Source organism: Notolepis coatsorum, assembly GCF_963971535.1.
Source record: "Notolepis coatsorum genome assembly, chromosome: 20".
Taxonomy (NCBI): domain Eukaryota; kingdom Metazoa; phylum Chordata; class Actinopteri; order Aulopiformes; family Paralepididae; genus Notolepis; species Notolepis coatsorum.
This window is the reverse complement of record NC_140184.1, coordinates 70,064,175-70,087,437: the sequence shown is the minus strand read 5'-3', so window position 1 is coordinate 70,087,437 and position 23,263 is coordinate 70,064,175. Positions and strand designations below refer to the sequence as shown.

At 44.9% G+C, this 23,263-nt stretch overlaps 1 protein-coding gene across 1 annotated transcript in view; it reads left to right on the top strand.

Moving 5' to 3' along the window:
• phlpp2 (PH domain and leucine rich repeat protein phosphatase 2) overlaps positions 1-23,263 on the top strand; it is a gene marked incomplete at its 3' end in the record, with an annotated part of 293,323 nt that overhangs the window by 114,729 nt on the left and 155,331 nt on the right. Inside the window, 1 exon segment of the mRNA XM_084337142.1 lies at positions 10,189-10,379. Coding sequence (XP_084193268.1) covers positions 10,189-10,379 — 191 coding nt within the window.

Sequence of the window (23,263 nt, the reverse complement as noted above, 5' to 3'; positions counted from 1 at the left end):
GCCTTGGATCTTCTGGAGTGGTGCCGACTCGCGGTCGTCCGAGTAGCACCGTGACTCCCAGTGTCTGCTGTAGCAGTCGGTACACCAGGGGGCGGTCTGGTGGATCTTCGGTACTGGTGCCACCGCCTCGGCCTGGTACATTACCGTGACGGGCCCACTTTGTTGTCCTGGCGGACGCCTGTTGATGTCATGCAGGACCTCCAAGTGGGCGCCGCCGCACCTGCCGCACTTCTTCTTCAAACGGCACTCAGCTGCCATATGGCTGCGCGCGCAGCGGAAGCAGCGGCGGTGGTCTTTGATCCACTGACTCACCTCGTCCGTGGTCAGCTTCTTGAAAGGGTTGCATTGATACAGCCGATGTTCCCCTTCACAGTGCTGGCATTCAATCTTCCACTCCTCTTTCGTCGAGGGGGTGTTGTGGTTCTTGTGCTGCGGTACTGATTCGGCTTGGTGCATAACGGTCACCGACCGGCGGTTATCATTTGATCCCCGAGGTCCTGGTCTTGGGCTTGGTCCACTCCACACGAACGTGTCCAGTCGTAGGCTACTGACCTCCCTGGCGAGGAACTCAGATAGGTCTAGGAGGGATGCCTCTGGGCCGTTGGGGTCGCGGTGGTCTCTCTGCCGCCTGAAGCGCTCTTGTCGGGCGGGAGGGAGCTTCTCTAATATCCTTTCTACATTAGAGTTAGCATACAGTTCGTATATCCCTTTCTCCTTTTGGGACCCCAGCATCCCTACCAGGGACTGTACCTTGATAGAGAGGTCGTCCAATGCTCTATTGTCTCTGGCTGGGGGGAGGCGGTCGATATCTCTTATTTCCTGTATCACGTAGTCCCATATGCGTCCATTGCGCTGGTCGAGGGCTACTAGAGCCGCGGTGTATGGGGTACTTGAGTTGGAATATGCCAGCGCTATATTATGCGCTCTGGGCACCTTCAGGTGCTTGAGGAGGATAGCATATTTGTACGTCTCATCGGGGACGTCGGACATCATAGTCTCTAAGCACATCCGTAGCTCCGTGTACTGTGCTCTGTCCTCGCGTGTAAAATCCGGGAACGTCGGTGTGCCAAGGTACGATGCCATGGATGGCTGGCACATCGGTGAGCGTTGGGGGAGAGGCCTCCTGGGCGAGTCTCCCCGTACGTGTCGTCGTGGGCTGGTACTTGGTGGGTACCAAAGCCCGGGTACCCAGGTGCTGTTCCTCGGGGCTGGCGGTGCGTCAAACTCACCCTTGAGTTGAGTCGGGGGTCTGTAACGCAGGGCCTCGGGGCTGACGTCGGGGCTGTACTGGACCTCCTGGTCCAGAGTACGTTGCTGCTGGTCGGCGCTGTACTGGGCCTCCTGGTCCAGAGTACGTTGCTGCTGGTCGGCTTGACATTCCTCCTCTTCCTCTTCCTCTTCCTCTGCCAGGTCCTGGAGTCTTCTGTTCAGTCTCTCGGCGACGTAGGCCGGTTCTTCCCGGTTGCTGGGTCTCGTATGGACCGGCCGGGGAGGGGGTTCGGAGACGTGGACAGGATCCTCCTGTTGGCGGGGTCCCGGGTCGCTTGGTCGGGTAGGGGAATGTGTCCTAGACCCTTGTCGTGATGATCTCCGGGAGCTCCGTGCGGAGAGAGGGGGTGTCGCCATGGCAATCAATTGTTCCATCATCTTCGCCTGCAGCCGGTCGCGCTCTGCCTCGCGCTGGGCATGGGCGGCATCGCGCTCTGCTTCGCGGTGGGCATTGGCGGCGTCGCGCTGTGCATTGGCGCTGGCATGGGCGGCGTGGAGCTGTGCATTTGCGGCGTTGCGCTGTGCATTGGCGGCGGCGTGCTGTGCATTGGCGGCGGCGTGCTGTGCATCGGCGCGGCTTCTTTCAATGTTCTCTTCCGTCTGAAGGCGTCTGGTCTCCAGTCTTATGCGGTCGTCTTCACTCCTTTGTTGCGCCTGGAAGCGCTCTCGCTCGATTGCAGCATGTTCGCGCTCGCTCGTCTGTTGAGCCTGGAAGCGGTCTCTTTCCCTGGTAGAATGTTCGCGCTCACTTAGTTGTTGCGCTTGAAGTCGATCGCGTTCTGTGGAGGCTGCCAGGGTGGCGATGAATGCCTGCGCCAGCATCTTGTCCGCTTCGCTGGGGGAAGACACTGACGGAGGTGATCGGCTTCTGGCAGTGCTCGTTGGAGATCTGTTCTCTGGGCGCGCCTCGAGGTCCGTCTCCTGGGCGTGCTTCTCTTCTGGTAGTGGGTCGGGTTCTGTCCCTGGAGCGCTTTCTCTATCCTGGAGCTCTCCGGGGACCGTCTCGTTGACGTTGTCTGGGGGTATAGTCATGTCATGTCCCTCCTGGTCCCCCCCGTGGGCTTGGTCAGTTTCGTTAGAACCCACTGGGGTCTCTACTGGCAGGGTCGTCTGGTCGGTAGAATTTGACATGCTTTGACTATCCGCTTTAGTTATTTTATCCGCATTTAACTTCTTTATAAAGCTAGGTATTAGACTGACAGCGTATGTCTCTAGATACGGAGATGGCTGACGTCTGCGCTGCGGGCGTTCTAGCTCGGGAGAACCGTTTGTGGAGTGTTCACCGCTGGCCATGTCAATATTAATATTATATTAATATTACGCTAATTACCATCCGGCTCGAAGGACCAATTGTAACTGAGGGGTACAATTCCCTGACTGTATTGAATAAGTATGGTATCATTAAACCACTACTGAGTTATGTACATTACTACTGGCCATACAGTACACATGTATATGTGATGAACACCCACACAATAACACGGCTTAACGAAGAAAGTCCTGTTTGTAATATTTATTAGAAGAGCACCAAGATTATCTTACATTTATTAAGAATTAGAGTTGCGCTTGTAAGGTCGAAGAATGTGCATGAATAGGTCAAGAGCGTAAGTCCATGAGCATATTACGAAGGGGATAATTAATACCACCTGTAGCATAAGAATTATATAAGGTACACTCGTAGGTCAGCTGGAGATACTAGGGGGGGGGGGTTCCCTCCGGTTGTAAGCCAGCAGGGGAGAGGAATGTTCGGGAGCAAAAGTCTGGATCAACGAGGAATCAATAAGCTCCAGCTACGGGAGGCGGTACATATACTCCCCTTGATCGGCAGACAAAAAGCAGCAGCTATAATCCAAGTATGCGGGACAGCATGGATAAAGGCCAGCCAGCCTCTTCCTAGAGACGGGCTCGAGTGATGCTCCTCACGGGTAAATCCCACACAGCAGCGGGGTAGACGGTTCTCTGCTCCAGCAGCCACGGTACCAAAGCAATAATAATCCAGCCGGAAAAGGCTCTGCATTCACCGGTGTAGATTCTCCTGTGCACGGTACTTCACATTTAACTAGGTCGAACTTGACGTTATTTCACTAAGCTCTGACACTTTTACTATACTATTCGCACGCGGTTCTAAGTGCTCTATTTAGATGCAAGGTTGCTCACTTCACTTGGTCGTTGACTCGTGATGAAGGCTTTAACGTTTGAGGGTAACTAAGACTAAGTGCTTCTGTATCCACCTGCGACGTATTTATACGTAAGATGAATAATCTAGTGCCAACCTCATTTCTGTCTCGTATTCCTGCGCAAACCTGGGCATGTTGAGACATGTCTTAGCGGTGACTTTGAACTAGACATTGGGGGTATGGCCGTGGCGCCTAGGGGGGTCGCTGTCCAATAGGAGAACGAATATTATGGTCTGGCCTGTACCTAGGTAAAGGGATATTCCGTGTATATGTACAAAGAATATACAAGGGATATCAAACGATATACAAATATTATACATGGGATCTCAAGCAATAAATATATATATTCGGTTTAATCTGACCCTTTGTAACAACATTACTTCATATTTGTCTTGTTATTTATTTTGTCCAGTAAGACTTGAAAATATATATTATTTTGTCATAGGTTGATTTTGTTATTTTCTTGAGATTTGTCAGATACATTACTTTAGGCATAATACAGCATGTTAAGTAACTTTGGTTATAGAGAGATATTATTTTGTATTATAAAATTATATAAACAATAATTTTACATCAATACAGAGGAGGCATACTTTAAATATATTATAATGATAAGGCATCTTTGAGTAAACTTTGAGTATCATTAAGTATCTTGAGGCTGAAGGCAGAGTGTCCTCTTTAAAAAAAAATCACAATATGGTCACCCTTGAAGTCGCATTATAATTCACTTAATAAAATAATGACGAGTCAGCCTCCTAAAAAGACAAAAGTTAGTGACACGACTCACACCAAAGTATCGTTGCTCTGTATCGTCAATTAGTGGTCAAATAAATATTTGATTAAGGAATATAATATGCCTTTTTGTATTATTTCTCTGTGTATCAGCAAAATGTATATATTTTTATGTTAGACATTGAGGGAAATTAAGATTTTCAGATTTTTCACAAACTGCCGCTTATCAACTAACCGGTTAATTGGCAGGTGACGTATGTTGCTCAGTAGTTGCTGATGTCTGCTCAGGAGGTTTGAGTGTTTGCTCAGACCGAAAATAAATTAGAGGGAACATTGGCTAACACTATGCTAGCCAGCCTTATTGGGGAGCATGTCTATGTTCCCCGGGTCCTATGTTCCCCACTCCCGGGAACCGAGTTGTGTGAGGGCCGACCATGTCAGCTTGCTTAATTTCTCTGTCATTACGGTAGTGTTCTCAAACGTACGCGTTGCGACTAAAAAAAGGTCCTATGTTCCCCGCTACTCCCGAAAAAGCGACAGAGTTGTGTGAGGGGTGTAGATATGGTGCAACATGTGTAATTGTGTAAATGTGTGTGTGTGTTCTGGATGTAACAGTACTGTATATCTACTCCAGTGCCGTCTGACAGATTCGGCCATCATGTATATCTGTTATTTAGTTAGGCCTACTGGACATTTTCGTTGACATAAGTAGATTTTTAAGTTTTTGTTTATTTATTAAGTTATTATAAAGCGTGTTTCGAAAGTTTTTGAGGTTGTTAAATACACGCTTTTGATTTCTTTAAGTGGCAAGTGACGTCTTTTTCATGCTTATTTGAGAAGGGTCCAGCTGCACAGCCGGAGAGCAACGCTCTCAGGGCTGCGCTGTGACTGCTGTTCTGTCACTCCCAGCCTAGTAGTGGGCCGGTCGTTGACCAAACTTTATTTTTATTTTTTATAAATCAATTATAACGAACATTACTGTTTTGCTTGTTTGTTTTTTAATCTGTTTATTACTTCATTGTTTTATAATTTTTTTTATTTATTTATTTCATTTGTTTTTAATTTATGTTTGCAATAAATAAACGCATTCATTCAAGATATTGTGTGAGCAAAAAAGAAAAGAAAAATACATGTTATGAAGTATAGTTAATTTACTATATACATCCTCTGGCCTGTTTGTAGAACTTCCCTGTGTTGTTGACAAAGCTAAACCTTATTGATATGAAGTTGTCAAACCCTATTGATATGAAGTCTAATGGGAACATGAGAGGATGCCGTTATTTGCTGCTATGTTCATGGCCCTGAGAGCGTTGCTCTCCGGCTGTGCAGCTGGATACTATTGGCTTATTTCTCGCCAGGTGGACAGCGCCTTGGTGCTGAAGTGTCATTCAAACTATCCTTACTTAAATATGACTGTGAAGGAGAGAGGAGAGTGGCTGATGAAGCCACCCTGAGCCTGTTCGTTTCCGACACTGAAGATGAGGACTTTGGTGGTTTTAGTACACAGGAAGAAGACGAAGATGAGGATTAATGACTTGACTTTTCTGGTTACAGCCGTGTACTGCAGTGAAAGGGTTAACGTGTGCCCTGGTCATAAGATCTGCCTATCATTTATTTTTATTTCTACTGTCCCAGTTTTGATATATTATACATAAATAGGGGTGGCATTCCCGTCGCCGTGCATGGCGGTGTGAGTGGCGCGCGGGCTGTTTTGTGTTTTCCTTCGGTCATGGCGTGTATGCAGCAGGACCTGTCTGTCGCGGAGGTCTTTAATTGGCATGATGCAACACTCAATGTTAGCGTGTGTGTGTGTGTGTGTGTGCCTAAAAGCACAGCAGAGAATTATGGCATCATTAACCAAACTCAGTCAAAGTTTTGCTTGCTTGTACACAGTGGTTGCAATTCCCCCTCCTCCTCGCAGTCCTCGCAGCCAATCGTCCAGGAGCAAGAGTTAAAATACGTACATGGCTATAGGCTTCTAAAATGATTTAATCGGCTAAACTTCATTTTTTATTCTTTCATTCACCTTTGTTTATTTCATTAAATTTTTCCCGACATAATGCTACCTGCCCCGACCAGATCCGTGACTCTGTTGCGATACAGATGAATTATCTTCTCAAAATAGTATAAGTGGCTATCTTTTATGCGTATTTTACCACTGGTTGAAAACCACTGCTGGGAGCACACCGTTTAAGTTTGAAAGTTGAAAAGTTTGTGTGTCTGAAACGCTACGGAGCAGGGAACATAGGACCTTTATTTCAGCATTTGGCAAGCCTTTATCGCTACTGGGGAACATAGGACCCGGGGAACATAGGACCTTTATTTCAGCATTTGGCAAGCCTTTATCGCTACCGGGGAACATAGGACCCGGGGAACATAGGACCTTTATTTCAGCATTTGGCAAGCCTTTATCGCTACCGGGGAACATAGAACCCTTTTTTTGTTCGGGAGCGGGCGGGACCGGGGAACATAGAACCTTTATTTCGGGAGTGGGGAGCATAGGACCCTTTCTTTAAAAAAATTAAGCGGGGAACATAGGACCCGGGGAACATAGGACCCGGGGAACATAGGGATGACCCCGCCTTATTGTCTGGTCTCCCTCTCTCTACTGGAGCTAGAGGCTAACGCTATGCTAGCCAGCCTTATTGTCTGGTCTCCCTCTCTCTACTGGAGCTAGAGGCTAACGCTATGCTAGCCAGCCTTATTGTCTGGTCTCCCTCTCTCTACTGGAGCTAGAGGCTAACGCTATGCTAGCCAGCCTTATTGTCTGGTCTCCCTCTCTCTACTGGAGCTAGAGGCTAACACTATGCTAGCCAGCCTTATTGTCTGGTCTCCCTCTCTCTACTGGAGCTAGAGGCTAACACTATGCTAGCCAGCCTTATTGTCTGGTCTCCCTCTCTCTACTGGAGCTAGAGGCTAACGCTATGCTAGCCAGCCTTATTGTCTGGTCTCCCTCTCTCTACTGGAGCTAGAGGCTAACACTATGCTAGCCAGCCTTATTGTCTGGTCTCCCTCTCTCTACTGGAGCTAGAGGCTAACGCTATGCTAGCCAGCCTTATTGTCTGGTCTCCCTCTCTCTACTGGAGCTAGAGGCTAACGCTATGCTAGCCAGCCTTATTGTCTGGTCTCCCTCTCTCTACTGGAGCTAGAGGCTAACGCTATGCTAGCCAGCCTTATTGTCTGGTCTCCCTCTCTCTACTGGAGCTAGAGGCTAACACTATGCTAGCCAGCCTTATTGTCGCAGACCACACCTGAGTGTCTTCTACCAGGGGAATTCAATTAATAGAATCTGTCAATTGTCAGGGTGATAAACTAAAGTTTTTGTTCACCAGTAACACCAGGATTTTCAATAAAATAGCAAACAGAAAACATAACATTGGCCTCTAGCTCCAGTAGAGAGAGGGAGACCAGAGTTGGAGAGCGTCTCAGCCAATCACAGCGCGACAGTTCGTCACGCCCAGTGGACACGCCTCCATTTTATCATGACGTCGATGTTGATTTTGATTGTTGATGTTGATTTTTAGGAGACGAGGGATAGAGGGGGGACTTGTGTCTCTTTTAGACAGACAGACAGACAGACGGGTGGCATAGTTTGCTTCAAGTCTATCTGTAAACAACGGAGAAGAGGCTGGCGATTCGTCCTCTGTGCCTGTTTGACCTTTCATTGACCTTGACTGTACTTTAGGAAGAGGCTGCAGCTCCGCTGTCTTGTCTGCCGTTGTCCTTCAGCTACGTCCACCTGAGGTTCATCGCAAGCCAACAGCTACGTAATTAGATTGAAAGGCTAGAGTTTAATGTGACAAAAGCCCCAGTCCTTCACTAACCTCATTATGCAGTGGTACTACAGAGAGAGACAGATGGAGACGCACACACAGAGGGCACGTTGGAGTTGAGGTCACTCGTCTTTCAGTCATATTTGGGGGCCAGATGTATAAAACGTCTATGTATACCGGCGATGAGTCATCGCTAACAAATGGCACAGAGGTTTTCTCAGATTCATAGAATGTTGCGTGTACATCATTCACCCCTTTGTTGTTATAACACAGTGGAGTGAATGAATCAGTGGAATTGTGTACCTGTGAATGAGTCCTGTCAACTCCAATAACTATAGCCGTTGAAATGCTTGTTTTGCCACCATATTCTCCTATTTACCATTAAATATCACATTCAACTCAGCTATTCTTGCTATGAAAACAGAAAGGGCCCACCAGTAATCTTAAACCCCCACAGCTTCTCCGACTGCGGAGTGCATCATTATGGAAAAGAGGGTATTATTTCAACGTATTACTGGCACAGCTAATAATAAAATAAAACGGTAAGAAACGATGTCGGCAGTAATGAGGGAAACTTGTGAAGCATGTACATCATGAAGAGCCAGAGAGTCAGCATGACGTCTGAAGACACTCTCTTGTCAAAGTCTGCCACTCTCATCCAACCAGGCAAAGCAGTCATCGCACATTATTACGTGCAGACAAGTACACCGTAATGAAAGCAATTTCCGCATTTGTTGACGTAAATTGTGGCAAAGTAGCCTAGTTGTGATTACATTTCTTGCGATTTATAACAGGGGGTTTGAGTTATGAGATGAGACGTCTTCAAGGGAAATCACTGCATGCAGGAGAATTTATTTTAATTAAATGTAATCTGATAGCTGTAACATTCAGGGGTTATATGGCTGCAGGCCAGACATCGCAGACAGCCAAATAAATCATTCTTATTGGTTGATTTCTATTTTGAATAAAAAAATGGATATCTAAGATCAGTAGGTCAGCCATTATCCTTTGAAGCACTATAATCCATACTGTATTTCCAACCCCAAATATGAGCGTATTGAAACTTTATAGAAACGACCAAACCTAAATATGATGTAAACTACCAACCCTAAATATGATCATCTTATTGAAACTTTATTGAAACGACCAACCCTAAATATGATCATCTTGGAACTTTATTGAAAGAACCCAACTCTACGTTTGGACTATAAGGAGTAAGCCTGCAGTGCAATGAAAAACACACTCTGTAGCTCACATAGTTTTGCGTTACCCTATCTTTACAGTTTCACATTACCACATGCCTGTCTCAAATCCCCTTTAAAATGTGAGCAGATGTATGGAGTTATGGAGATGGGTCCTTGTATGGTAGGGGCACACTCAATCTCCAATTTAGTTAGGTTTGCATGGGTGGGAAAATGTGTTTATCTTTAAAAGGTGTAGACGTTGTTTATACATCTGGCCCCATACTCTGACGGGATAATCTCACTGATCTGGGACCAGATCGAGGGAGGGACTCTCATTCCACTCATCTCTGAGGGGGTTATGAGGGCAGGACAGCTTGACCTTTTAGAATCCACTGAGATGCTAATGCATGACTTAATGAATTTTAATGGGGTTAGAGTCTCTCTCTCTTTTTCTCTCATCTTAGACATTATTGTGCAGTGAGAGTGGTCTGAGATGACAGCCTCCATATGAAGTGGTGAATAGGACAGTTATCGGGGGAGGCTGTTCTCATCTGACTAATACATAGGTGACATCATACTGACCTCTTAGTGTCTGTGACTTCATATTCTGTCATCCTCCCCTGCTCTGCTCGTATATAACTGAAGAACATGTGTTAGTAATTAGTGTAATTTAAAGTGTGTGTGTGTACGTACATGTACAGTACGTACAAAAAAGAACTTTCTTACAGTACGTACAACAAAAAACGTTCTTACTGTCTTTTTACTATTATGTACTTTACTACTATTCTTATACTACCTCCTATTATGCTAATATGTCTATACTACTATGCACTCAGAGTGTAACACTCAAGTTTGATACTAATTGACGAACAACGCCACTGACCCTTAGCCGCCAGAGATGTTCCCTTCCTGCTGACTTGTTGTTCACAATTGGTAAGTCGCTTTGGATAAATGAAATGACTGAATGTAAAATGTATGTGAACACACTTTAGACATGTGCAAGTGCATCTGCCCTAAACCCCGGTGTGCGGGCTCTCTCCCCTCCTCCCCCAGAGTGCCCTGTGAACGCGGACCAGCAGCAGCGCACGCTGCTGAAAGGCGTGTTCAGCGTCCGGAAGGGGAAGACGCAGCTCCACAAGTGGGCGGAGCGGCAGGTCATCCTGTGCGGCACCTGTCTGATCGTGGCCTCCGTCAAAGACAGCCTGATGGGGAAAATGCACATCCTGCCCCTCGTGGGCGGAAAGGTGAGAGGTTGAGAGGCAATGTAGGGGGGGGGGGGGTCAGGAAGGCCAGAGAGAGAGGGGGGGGGGGGGGCTCTACTTTCCGAACCCACACTGGGGGAAACAACGGCCTCACAGCGGAGGACTGACGTGTCAACACAGCTGGGACAGACTGCTGTATAGAGTTGAGGAGGTGGAAGGCACTGTGTGTTCTGTACACTCTCTCCATAGCATTTCTGACTGGAGACTGTCTACTTCCTCTAGTCGTAGCATAGCACGGTGTTACGCACCCCTGTGGAAGGGCGCAACATAAGGCAACAGACATGGTGGGTGAGGGTGCAGCGACACAAAAGCAGGAAACAGATTGCAAAATAATAATGCTTATTTACATAAAAGGCAACACAGGGATCAAGGAGGACTATCAGTGGCACCAAATGAAATACAAAAAGGAAATGAAAACCCACCCCCCTTTTGACAGGCGCTAAGCACCCAAAAATACAGTGGGTGGTGCTCACTCTAAACTAGGGTTTTAACAACAGGTAACCTACGTGATGCAAGGTGTAGACAGTGATGGGCAGTAGCTAGCTACAAGTAGCGACGCTACATAGCTTAACTACATTTTTCAGTAGCGTGATGGTAGCGTCGCTACTTTTGAATCAAGTAGCGATCTCTGTAGCGCAGCTAGTTTTCGAAGTAGTGCCGTAGCGTCAGCAAACCGCTACACGCTACATATCCGGAGAAACAGAAAAAAAAAAAAAAAAAAAATGTCTTCGGTCCTGAGAGTGTCGTTTTCTTCTGTCCTGCAGCTGGATGCTATTGGAGAAAACCCACTATGATTGGTTGGTTGGTTTACATATGAGTATGACGACTCACGATTAGGCCAAAACTAGGCCAATCAGAGGCAGGATAGGGCGGGACATGCCACTCCAGCTCGGCAAACCAGGAAGTAAAAAAAATCTAAACACAGAGTAGACCATGAATGAATGAACGAACCGTTAGTCCGCGCGAAATAGCAGAAGGATTCGATGTTTCCAGGGCTGATGGCATTGATGAAGATGATGTCAATAACAACAACATATGTGTTTATTGTGTCCGCCAAAAACGAAGCTTCTCTCAACATCCCACACACCAGCACTAACTTGAGAACACATATTCAGGTAAGCTGATGAAAAGCTTTACATAAACATTGTCAACTGTTCCCAAACAGCACACAAGTCAGTGCACTTTTTGTCAACAGATTTAACTAACATGTTTCACTGTAGGCAGAAAATGAACAATATTATGGGGGTGGAGAAAAGAAAAAACAAACTACCATAAATAGTACATACACTAAGAGGGAAAATATCACCTAGAGCAGTGGTTCTCAACCTGTGGGTCAGGACCCCCAGGGGGGGTCCCCACATGATTTTGGGGCCATGGAATGTTTTGTGAGTTACATATTTAAATACATTTGGTCATTTTGCTGACGCTTTCATTCAAAGCAACTTACAAATTGTGTACAACAAGTCAGCAGGAGTGGTACATCTAGCAGCCAAGGATAAGTAGTATTGTTTGTCTAGCAGTGTCGAGCTTGAGTGTTATACTCTTGAGTACATACTGTACTGTAGTAGTATAGACATATTAGCATAGTTGGTGGTAGTATAGACATGGTAGCATAATAGTAAAATGCAGTAAGACAGTTATTAGTTAAAATTCAGATATTGAAGAAGTGTGTTTTTGGTTGATAAAGTGGGCAGGTTTCAGCTAGGAGAGGGTATCAGGCAGCCAGAAGATGCAGAGTTTAGGGATAAATAATACATAAAGATAGAATAGAAAAGAAAAAGACCATTGCTGCATCAAAAGTAATCAACAAACTATACTATAAAAACTGATCAAACCAAATGGTCTCTTTCTTTTCTTTTGTAGAGGCTGCACCCAGCTAAACTTGCCTTCCTGGATTTTGTACATAATACAAGTTCATGTTAAAAGGATGACACAAAAAGCCAGACCGAGGGCTTGTTTCAGTTTTATAATAAACAATCAAACTGAGCATTTATTTTGCCTGTCTATTTGTTTGATGGAAACTTGATCATGAAGTTAAAAAAAAAAAAAAAGTAGTGCCGATGTAGCTAGCTATTTTTGCCATGTTCTTGTAGTGTAGCTTGCTACATTTATCTGGGGATAGCTTCAATTGTAGTTGAGCTATATTTAATCGAGAGTAACTTGTAGTGTAGCTTGCTACATTTTCCAAATAGCTTGCCCATCACTGGGTGTAGACCCCAGGGTATCTTCCTGTCCTCACTTGTCCCTGTGTGCAAAAACGAATATACGAATATAATCACAGGAGGCTGGGTGAAGTGACAAACAAATATGCAAGGGTTAGACTAAAACAAGAATATGCAATAATGGGTAACACAAAAGATATTTCTACTAACTAACAGCACAAATAATCAGAGCTCTGCCACCAGCTCCACACACAACATACCCAAAAGCCACAGACAGAACTGAACACAAAAGGGACTACATAAAGGGTGTGGGAGTGCTTGATTGAAGATTGGGACCAGGTGGTGATGGTGAGGACTGAAATGCTGATTGGGACCAGGTGGTGATGGTGAGGACTGAAATGCTGATTGGGACCAGGTGGTGATGATGACTGAAACCAGGGGGTGCATCTGAGGCCATGTCCCCACGTATCTGGATCTTTTGCCAAACGCACATTTTATTCCACGATTGGGCCTTTCATCCACACGTAAAGGGTGTTTTCAGATACATAAATGGAGATTTTCTCAAACGCATTTTAAAGTGAAGATTTTCCAAAATATCCGTTCAGTGGATCCGTGCAGTCACTGTAAACGCATAGTCTAGATAAATGATGACGCCACAGCTCACTACGCATGCTCAGACTGTGGCGGGCCGTAATAATATCTGGCCCGTCAGATTGTTTGGCGAATATTACTTTACTATTTCTCTAATATATATCAGACCGACTATAGACTAGCTAGGCTATATATTTCAGCTATAATGTCCTAACAGAGAAACTACCACCACCTAAAACATCCTTATTACACCTTGTTTTATCCATATAGGCAGTAGCGCTTTGAAGTAATAATAACTTCGGTGGACATGGTGCTGAAATGTCATTCAAACTATCCTTACTTATATATGCGACGACGACACCACACGTGAACAGTACAATGCAATTAATTAATGTCTTGTTGTAATTAGTATATATATAGTTTGCTTTGTGATAAGGACTCGCCATTTAGTTTCAGAATCCGGAGATTGTTAGCCCCTTTCGTGACTGTGATGCACAGAGTGAATCCACAGTCACTTGCTCCTCAATAGGAAATCAACCTAGATTTACCCTGAAGGCCTGGTTCTAACCGAACCGTTCGTTATACAAGTATCACAGAGAAATGTCAAAGGTACTCACATTTGCACGAGGGTTTCGAACAGAGATACGGGATGGTTTGAAAGCTCGGCGTTGCTAATAAACATTTTAAATATTTTTATAAACTGCTCAAAACGGCATTATTTCCGGCGTTGGCTGCCTGGTGTGATCACAGCGCATGCGCATCATGCACCCAACGCCGGAAATAATGCCGTTTTGAGCAGTTTATAAAGAATATTTAAAATGTTTATTAGCAACGCTGAGATTTCAAACCATTCCGTATGTCTGTCCGAAACCCTCGTGCAACTGTGAGTACCTTTGAAACATCTCTGTGATACTTGTATAACGAACGGTTCGGTTAGAACCAGTCCTTCATGGTAAATCTAGGTTGGTTTCCTATTGAGGAGCAAGTGACTGTGGATTCACTCGGTGCATCACAGTCACGAAAGGGGCTAGGAGATTGTGATCTCAACATTGACATTGTATCTCTCCGTCGCCCAGTACGCAGAAGTAAAGCATTGAATCGTGACATATCTAGATTGGTTGTTTCCTCTGGACTGCATAATCCTCCGCTATATCTATCTATTTATCATCTTGTATGTCAATATAGCCAATGGAAATGCTAGGAATGGTCAAGTGGGCTGGGTGAACCAATGGACAATTCCTATCGTTTCTCAGTCGTCTTGACCGCTCGTACATCGCTTATCGCCACCTGCTGGCCCGCATGCTTGTTGGAGCAATTCATATGCGTTTATGTGTTTGTGTCTGGATGGAGTTTTTTTTTTTAACACTGTGGTGTGGACGGGTATTTTATTTTAAACAGAGCCTGAGAATATCCGTTTGGCAAAAGATCCAGATACGTGAGGACATGGCCTGAGAATGTAGAAACAGGGGGAGACAACACACAAAACAGAACCAACAAGACATGCCTATATACATAACATACATAAACCCCCATACATAAACAGCATACATAACAACAGTCAAAATCGTTTTGTTTTTCAAGGTTTTATTTGACATAACGGTGATACCTGCCCGGCTATTACTTAGACACGATAATGGATAATGGATACGGACATGCGTATAGCAGACATTTTCTGTGTCGTCGGTGGGTAAACACAGGTGGAACCATAGACTTAGAATAATTCAACTCTCATATTCATCATTCTATAACCTTTATGGCTGGCAGGGATATGCCAGATGACGAATTCCATTGCAGAGTGTAAATGGACAATAAAGTAATCTTAATCTTACACCTGTGTTTACTTTTGAGTCCAAATGTCTACTTTAACCCTTTCAATGCCAACGACGAGATATCTCGTTTGTTCATGCCGACCGTTCATTGCCAACAACGAGAGATCTCGTTTTCTTTTTTATTAGCGATTTGAATTCATATTTCATCAATCTAGCCTCACGTTAGTGCTGCAAACTCTCTCTGAGCTCCATTGGGAAAATACCGCCCCCTATCGTCTCTCCCTGTGGTACTGCACCCCTTTGGAATGGATTGAATGAAACACATGGGGGGGGGGAAATCCTGCTTCCTCATTTTACTTCTCAGGCAAGTCACCCGAGAGGATCGGATTCATTGCCGAGCCCCAGAACAGCGTGGAATACATATTTCCAGTACCCAGCGTTGGATCAATAAACGCGATCGATATTTGGAATGGCGATCAGGAATTGGAATAATCTTTTTCGAGAACATCTGATCTGAGGTAAGGAATCTATTTTACCAGTTTTAGGATAATCAGAGCTTTTTTCACAGAGATATCAACGTGTGCCCTATGTGTGTGTGTGTGCGTGTGTGTGTGTGTGTGTGCTGATCAGGAAATGAGATAATCGATTTTTCAGCTAGCTTCTCTATAGCATGCATAAGTACACATATACTATCGATAATCTAGCATTTATTTGAAAACTATTCATAAATAGGCCGAAAGATTACAACGTTTTTTGTGTATTCCAGAATATTCTAGTAAAGGGCGATTATCACAGAATCTTTATATTATAAAGATCACACAGCAGGGGCCAGGGTGAGATGACTTGCAGCAAAAGTCGCACATTTGAAACCGGGATGTCACAAGTACATGATTATGTACCAGCCAGGCCACCAGGAAGCTCCAGCTGTCTATATTCTACATACACACACATCACCACACAGTATGAGCTCACAGCGTTACCACGGAAATGAGTGGTGGTAATGGTGCTAGTGTTATTTACTCAGTGGTGGAATAAGTACACAGTTCCTTTACTTAAAGGAACACGCCAACATTTTGGGAAATTAGCTTAACGTCTTCTCCAGAGAGAGACAAGAAGATAGCAGTTTCTTCTCTGTGCGTTCAGTAGAAAGCGATCTGGCTGCATGTTAGCCTAGCTTAGCACAATGAATGGAAGCGGACATGGCCGGTTAGCCTTCGGGAGAGGTGTTAGTTGGACATGGCCTAGGCTAACCGGCCATATCCGCTTCCATTCATTGTGCTAAGCTAGGCTAACGTGCATCCAGACAGCTTTCTACTGAGAGAGGAAACTGGTATCTAAAAGTATTTGTGTATTGGTGGAATAAAAAGTACAATATTTCCTTTGAAATGTAGTGGAGTGAAGTTCCCTAAAATGAAAATACTCACATTGATTGATTGATTGATTGATTGAAAACGTTATTAACAGATTGCAGAATGGGTACAATACAGTACGGCTCAATACAAACAATTGTTAACACTTTGACTGCCATGAAACGTCTTTTGACGTCATTCCGGGCCATGCTCAAGTTGCCGGAGGACGCTGTACAGCGTCCTTATATCAATATTTAAAAAATCTGCGATCTGATTCATATGTCCCCTCCGCTGGCCTGAGATCCACCAGCAGGACCCACTGAGCTCTCTGGCGGTTCAGGAGCGCCATCTGGTGGCCGATCGGCACAATCGCCAAACAGGATGTGCCATAGAGGTTGTGCTAGACGTCCGTAGTACTTCCGGGCGCTCGCTATAGGTCATGGGACTCTGGCTTGTCACGCTACACAGTGATCGATTGGCAATAACTCGATAAACAACATGATTTGGACGTATATACCATTATACAAGCTGGAGATGGACCGGGTAAAAATATATCCCATAATGATAAGATTTCTACTCTACGATGATCGCCCAACGGCGCGCGGAGACTGGGGTGAGTTTCAGCGTGTAACGTTACCGTCTTCGATACTAACTGCTATTATCAACATTTGACCCACATTAGATGATTGGTATAACGCTGCCCACGGAATTATAAACGCCCCCTCGCCCATCCGGTCAACATCAGATGACGTGTAGTAACTTCTAGAAGTACGTCTAGTTGGAATTTTTTATATCGCGCTGATTGCCATCAAACTGTATTTCATCATCAATATAATGCATTTGGGGCTATATATCACGTTCTGGAGAAAGCTGCAGAAAGAGATGAAAACATACTTATACATTAGACCATACTTTACTATGAATATGTGAATGAAAAAGTTTATCGTTGCTACACAATGAACAATACATATAGGACTTTGAATGGGCCCTAATAATGGCAATGTAGCAATAGAATTTAAAAAGTTATAGCCCTGCAAAGAAGGGGACTTTCTCCATAGACAAATAGAGCCGGCAACCTATGGTATATCATGAATTTAACCCAAGGCAACCAAAGTGTTAAGGGGATGCAGACCAGAGAAATACTTTTGTCTTGTTTACATCAGGGTCCCCCATTTTCAATTCATCATGACATTTATGACATACACGACATATCCAGATATTTATGACATACAAGATATACAAATATACAGTACTGTTTAACTCATTGGACACCAGACCCGATGATAGTCGGGTTAACTCGCCGACCGTTCAGCGCCAATCACGAGTATAGTCGGGTTTTAATCGTTTTTTTTTTTTTTTAGCGATATCCATTCATTTTCATCCATCCAGCCTGATGTTATCGTTGGGAATGGGTCTGAGCTCGCAGAAGGGAAAATACCGCCCCCTACGCCTTCCGGCTGGTATTGCACTCCACTGGGAATGGTATAGTTTTTTTTCTGGGACGATCCAAGCCGTGCAGGCGTGGTTTAAATAATTAGGCGAGGTAACCTGATTTCAATGATACATCTGCAACGCTGCCCCCCCCCCCCCCCCTGCAATGCTGTTGAACATGGCACGGACCTCCGCGCCCAGTACTTCAAATGGCGATCAGATAATTGGATTATTTCTTTTGCATTACATCAGATACAAGGTAAGAACATTATATATCAATTTGATCGTTGATCTGATATGTATTTCTTTAAAAAAAATAATTAAAATCTTTTTCCCCGTTTCTTTTTCCGTTTTTCTCCCAATTCCCAATCCCCTTCCTGGTCGTTGTGCACTCTACCCCCTACCGTCGGTCTGGGAGGGCGGAGACTATCACATGCTTCCTCCGACACATGTGTAGCCAGCCCACCGCTTCTTTTCACCTGGCAGCGCGGACTCTCACTGGGAGAGTGTAACGTGTGGAAGGTAGAGCTGCCGCGGTATTGATGTTTTCCTTACCGTACAAATTTGCGAAATATTTCCTACCGCCGCTGTTATTGCACACAAAAAAAGAAGAAAAAAAAAAGTTTGAATGCATTTTTTTTTTTTTATAGTAGTCTACTCTTTATAGCATATAGCCTGCCTCTAGTCTAAATCTCTATCTTTAGAGGATGACTTTGCAGCATGAATATTGTTTGGGATTCGGCAAGCACGCATTCGTTATTGAAAGTGAAACACGGATTCGAAGTCTCCCCTCTGGTCGTGCGCCATTCACTCGGTGTCGCGGGCAGGGGTGGTAGCGCCCGGCGGTTACCCCCGACCCTTTCTTCTTCTTATTATTATTATAAAGTTAACAGTTACTACTTATGATTAACAAAGGCATTCGTTTTGTGGCATTAACGTTATATAGTTACACGTTCAATAACATCAGCGTATTTACCAGACCATAGCAAGGCAAGCATTACTCAATTCATATCTCAGTTCCTTTCTTTGCTCAGAGCGTGCTGATTTGTGCCCATTCTGCGGTCTGTTAATAAAGTTTTCAATCAGACAAGTGTATAGAACGAAGGGCTTTTATTATAACATTCGTTGGAGCGCCGCGCCATTTCATGTATGCACGAGGAAGGACAATAATGATGATCTAGCGTTGATTTCAGGAAGATTCGATAATCAGCCGAAAAATTACAACGTGTTTTGTGTATTCCACTAAAGGGCTATTATCGCGTCTTTCTCTGGAATTACTAGAAATCACCAAAACTATACTCGTATTCAAAACGGTATAAAACGGAAATGTACAGATGAAAAAACAATCTGTTTTGTAAATGTTGACTGCAAGCAACTCACTGATAATCGACGAGTGTATTAGACCCATAGCCATAATTTAAGATTATAATTTTTTTTTATTATCTTTTTCCCCCTCCTTCTTTTTCGGATTTTTTCTCCCATCCCACTGTTAGTCGTTATGCCAATTCCCAACCCCCTTCCTGGTTGTTGCACACTTTCCCCTACTGTTGGTCCGAGAAGCCGGAGACTGTCACATGCTTTCCTCCGACGCATGTGCAGCCAACCGGCAGCCAGCCTGGCCGCGCAGATTCTCACCGGGAGAGTGTAACATGTGGAAGGTCGCACTACCTCTCTCCAGATCCTACCCTTGCTGAGCAGGCGCCCCGACCGAACTGTAGGGGTCGCTGTCCACAACGCCCAGGACCCACCCACGGCTCCCCTCCCCCTAACTCAGCCAAACAAGTTAGTATAGCGATCAGCCAGAGCCAAGGCAATGCTGACTCTCCGGGAGTCGAGACCACAGCCTCTTGCATTGGTGACGAGCACAATCTCCGCTACGCCACCTGACCGCCATTTAAGATATATTTTAAGCACTCGCAAATCTCCCACTCCTCCCATTGATTAAAGCGGTGGCGCTCTAGCGCCCCCTGGCGCACTTAAGCGTGGCGGTCAATGAGTTAAGAGAAAGAGATCATAAAAAAGATTATATACATTCTAGGCGGAAGAAACTGTACATTGGAGGGGGTTGGGTTGGTTGGGGGGGGGTTTTGGACATTTACCGGGGCCAGTTTCGAATTGCAGCCACCCGTAGGTGCTCTTTGAGAGCGGTTTTGAAGGAGGGTAGGTGTAGTAATCTTCCTAGCTTAATCTACTCTGCGTTGTGTTTACTTTAACAAGCCCTAGAAGTTTTATTCTACATACAAACAGCAGTAACCTTGAAATGGTTTCTGCTCGTTACCAACAGAGAAAATGGCGGCGGTTGAAGAAAACGAGTTCCGAGCAGATCGATCTTTGAAGAATCCGTGTTTAATGAAAAGGATTTCAACAATATTTACAAATCAATGATTTGAAGAATAAATGCAATGAAACTACGAGATGCAACCAATATGCCGGAGGATCGTAGAATTGAGACTAAATATTCAATATAACCTAAAAAGCTTGTAGCTATAAGCATCTCTCGTCTCGGCTTCTTCTGAGGTGTAGTTGGAAGTGACGTCTCTCTGTGTTTTTCGCCGGTCGGTTTGTCCTTGAGTCAAAGGGAGTGTGTAGAGTGAGCTGTTGAGCGTTGTCTCGTTCGTGGGGTTGTGTTTTTGCCCTCTCTGTGGAGCCGGCCATATTCAAATCTAGACTCCGCCCCTAATTTTACGTCAAGCGGGCGTATCCGTCTGATTCGTACCGAGCTTCCTGATTGGAGAAACAATAGCTCTGGCTGTCAATAGGCTAGTCCACTAAAGTGACGTCAGAACTGAATTCCTTAGTGGGCGTTCCTCCAACAGTTTTACAAACCTCAACGGGGGAAAAGGGGAACCCTTTGATGTAGGCTATTTCCGTGGTGCCTCTTGGTCACCGTGGGGGGGGGGGGGGGATAGTCATCGCCACACCTGGCAATCTATCCCTCCCTCCCTTGTGAACCCTAAGGCCTTCCTGGGTATTTCCTGTGTATTCAGGCTCATAGGCTCGATGTCTACTGAGGTTCTTTGATCTTAAAGCTGTAAATGTTAAACCACGCAGCTGCTTATCTCATCACCTCCCCAAGAGATGAGACGGCCAACTGTCTCTGGTTGAATTTAGGAAAATGCTAAACCACGCAGCTGCTTATCTCATCACCTCCCCAGGAGATGAGACGGCCAACTGTCTCTGGTTGAATTTAGGAAGGAATGTCTTTGAATTTTCTAATCTGTAGTGTGCATTATGTTGGTGCAAATTACCTGTCCCATTTTCGCCATTCTGTGCAGGCTGGTACATTTTTACACAGGTTGGTTGATAAAACTACCACAGTTTCCCCGGTTTGGGGATTAATGATCCCCAATATACTTGTTAGTATTTTCTCAATCAAACTGTTACAATTACCTTAACCTTACTGTTTAGCCAAATCACCTAAGAACCAAATATTTCCAGAATCCTTCTCACTCATTTTTCATATTTGTTAGTATCAATTACTTTCAACACCCACATTAGCTCCCTTTTCCACTGACCGACTATGAATCCGTTTATGTTTACACAGTTCTCTATTCACTCACACCGTTTAACAATTTCCAATCATTTGCAGGTTATACACAATGTATCAGTTATATCAATTTCACTTCAGTCTAGGTCCGTCCCTTTATGCAAAAAGATGATCGTACCAATTACCAGGTTTAGACTATACTTATGTGTTTTTTTAACCAAACGTGTCTATTTTGTGCAATCCACTCTGAAAGAAAAGACTTTACATTGCATTTACTATCTAAACATTTCTAAAAAAGGAGAGAGCTCAGCTAATGAAAAATGAAAAATGAATATATACACGCCCTCTCCAAGGCCTATCAGTTACACTATCCCTTCTTTCGCCTATGTATACCGTTGAGGCTTCTGGATGACTCGTTTCGGTCGAGTATCTCGTTCCGGGCTTGTGCTAAGCACTGGTTCCTCCGGTTCTTCTGGTACCTTCTCCAAATCCACAGAGGAGAAATTATTATGTTCCAATTCATAATCTTCTCCTCTGTCTGGTTCCTGTAAAAAACCCTCATCTTCTACTCGTGGCCAATCGTGGTCCCCTCGGTCTGGCTCGCCATAATCATTCGCATCCTCCCCATCGTTTGGGGTTAGCGCCACCCCAATTTCATCCTCCGCCGCTTCCACTTCGCCTTCATGTAACGGTTGCGACGCCCCGGTTTCATCGTCAAGGTCTCGTGGTTCAGGTTCCTATTCTTGGTCCGTATCGATTGCTTTTACACAATGAGTAACGTGAAACCACATAGGCGATCCTTGGATTTGTAAAGCCCTCTCGGTGGCTCGAACGACTTTGTATGGCCCTTCTCGTCTCGCGCCAAACCACTTGCGTCTAAATACTTTAACATAAACGTAGTCGCCTGGTATGATTTGAGGTGTAGTCTGCCTATTCACCTCCTCCCCGGTTTCATGCTCCTGTCTACTGGAGACATGATCCAGAATATTTCTGTGTATCTTTGACATGTATTTTACGTATACACGCATATCGTTGTCCAGGGTGTCCAAACTCGGACCTTTGCCTGTCGCGCGCAAACCTGGTACTACCATGCAGCGACCTAACATCATTTTGTGCGGTGTCAGACACAGTCCGCGAACCTCGCTTGACCGGCATGCCATCAATGCTAACGGGAGAGCGTTCAACCAATTCAATCCTGTGTGTTGACAGATCTTTACCAGCTTTTTTAGCGTCCCGTTCATGCGTTCCACCATCCCCTGGCTCTGCGGATGATAAACGGCCCCCAATCGCTGTTTTATGCCTAAATGTTGGAGTATTAAACGTACAGTTTTGTCGACAAACTCTTTTCCATTGTCCGAGGAGATTCTGTCCATTAGCCCAAAACGGGGACATACCTCTTGGCATAGGAACTTAGCCACCGATGCTGCATCCTTGTGCCGGGTGGCGCACGCCTCCACCCACCTTGAAAAACGACAGACAACGACAAGAATATATCTCTTCTGATTAATGGGCTTAATCATGTCAATGTAATCAATTACAAGGTCTCGCATTGGGCCATTGGGCGTGGGGATATGTCCTGGTGACACACTAATCCCCTTACGTATATTGTTTTTCAAACATATTACACATCTCTTTAGCACATGATCAATTTGACTGTTCAAATCTGGCGCCCAAAAGCCATATTCTCTGATTTTTCTCCTTACCTCTCCTCTATGCGCATGGCAAAAGTCGTGAGCCGTGTGGATCAGCAGTCCGACCAGGCCCGCAGGAGCCACCACAAATCCATTGATGTCGCGCCACAAACCTGAATCATCCTGACAAGCTCCCCTGGTTATCCAGAGGTTCCGTTCTACCTGACTAGCCTCCTCCTGGAAAGTCAAAACATCTTTGTAGGTTATCTTGTTCTCTAACTCAACTCCGTGTGTGATAACCAACACCTTACCTGCTCTGTCGGCACCTGTCACTTCCTTGGCAGCTTCGTCTGCTCTTTTGTTTCCTCGAGTTATTTTTGACTCGTCAGACTGGTGGGCAGCACACTTGATTATCGCAATCTGCTTTGGTTTCATAATTGCTTCTA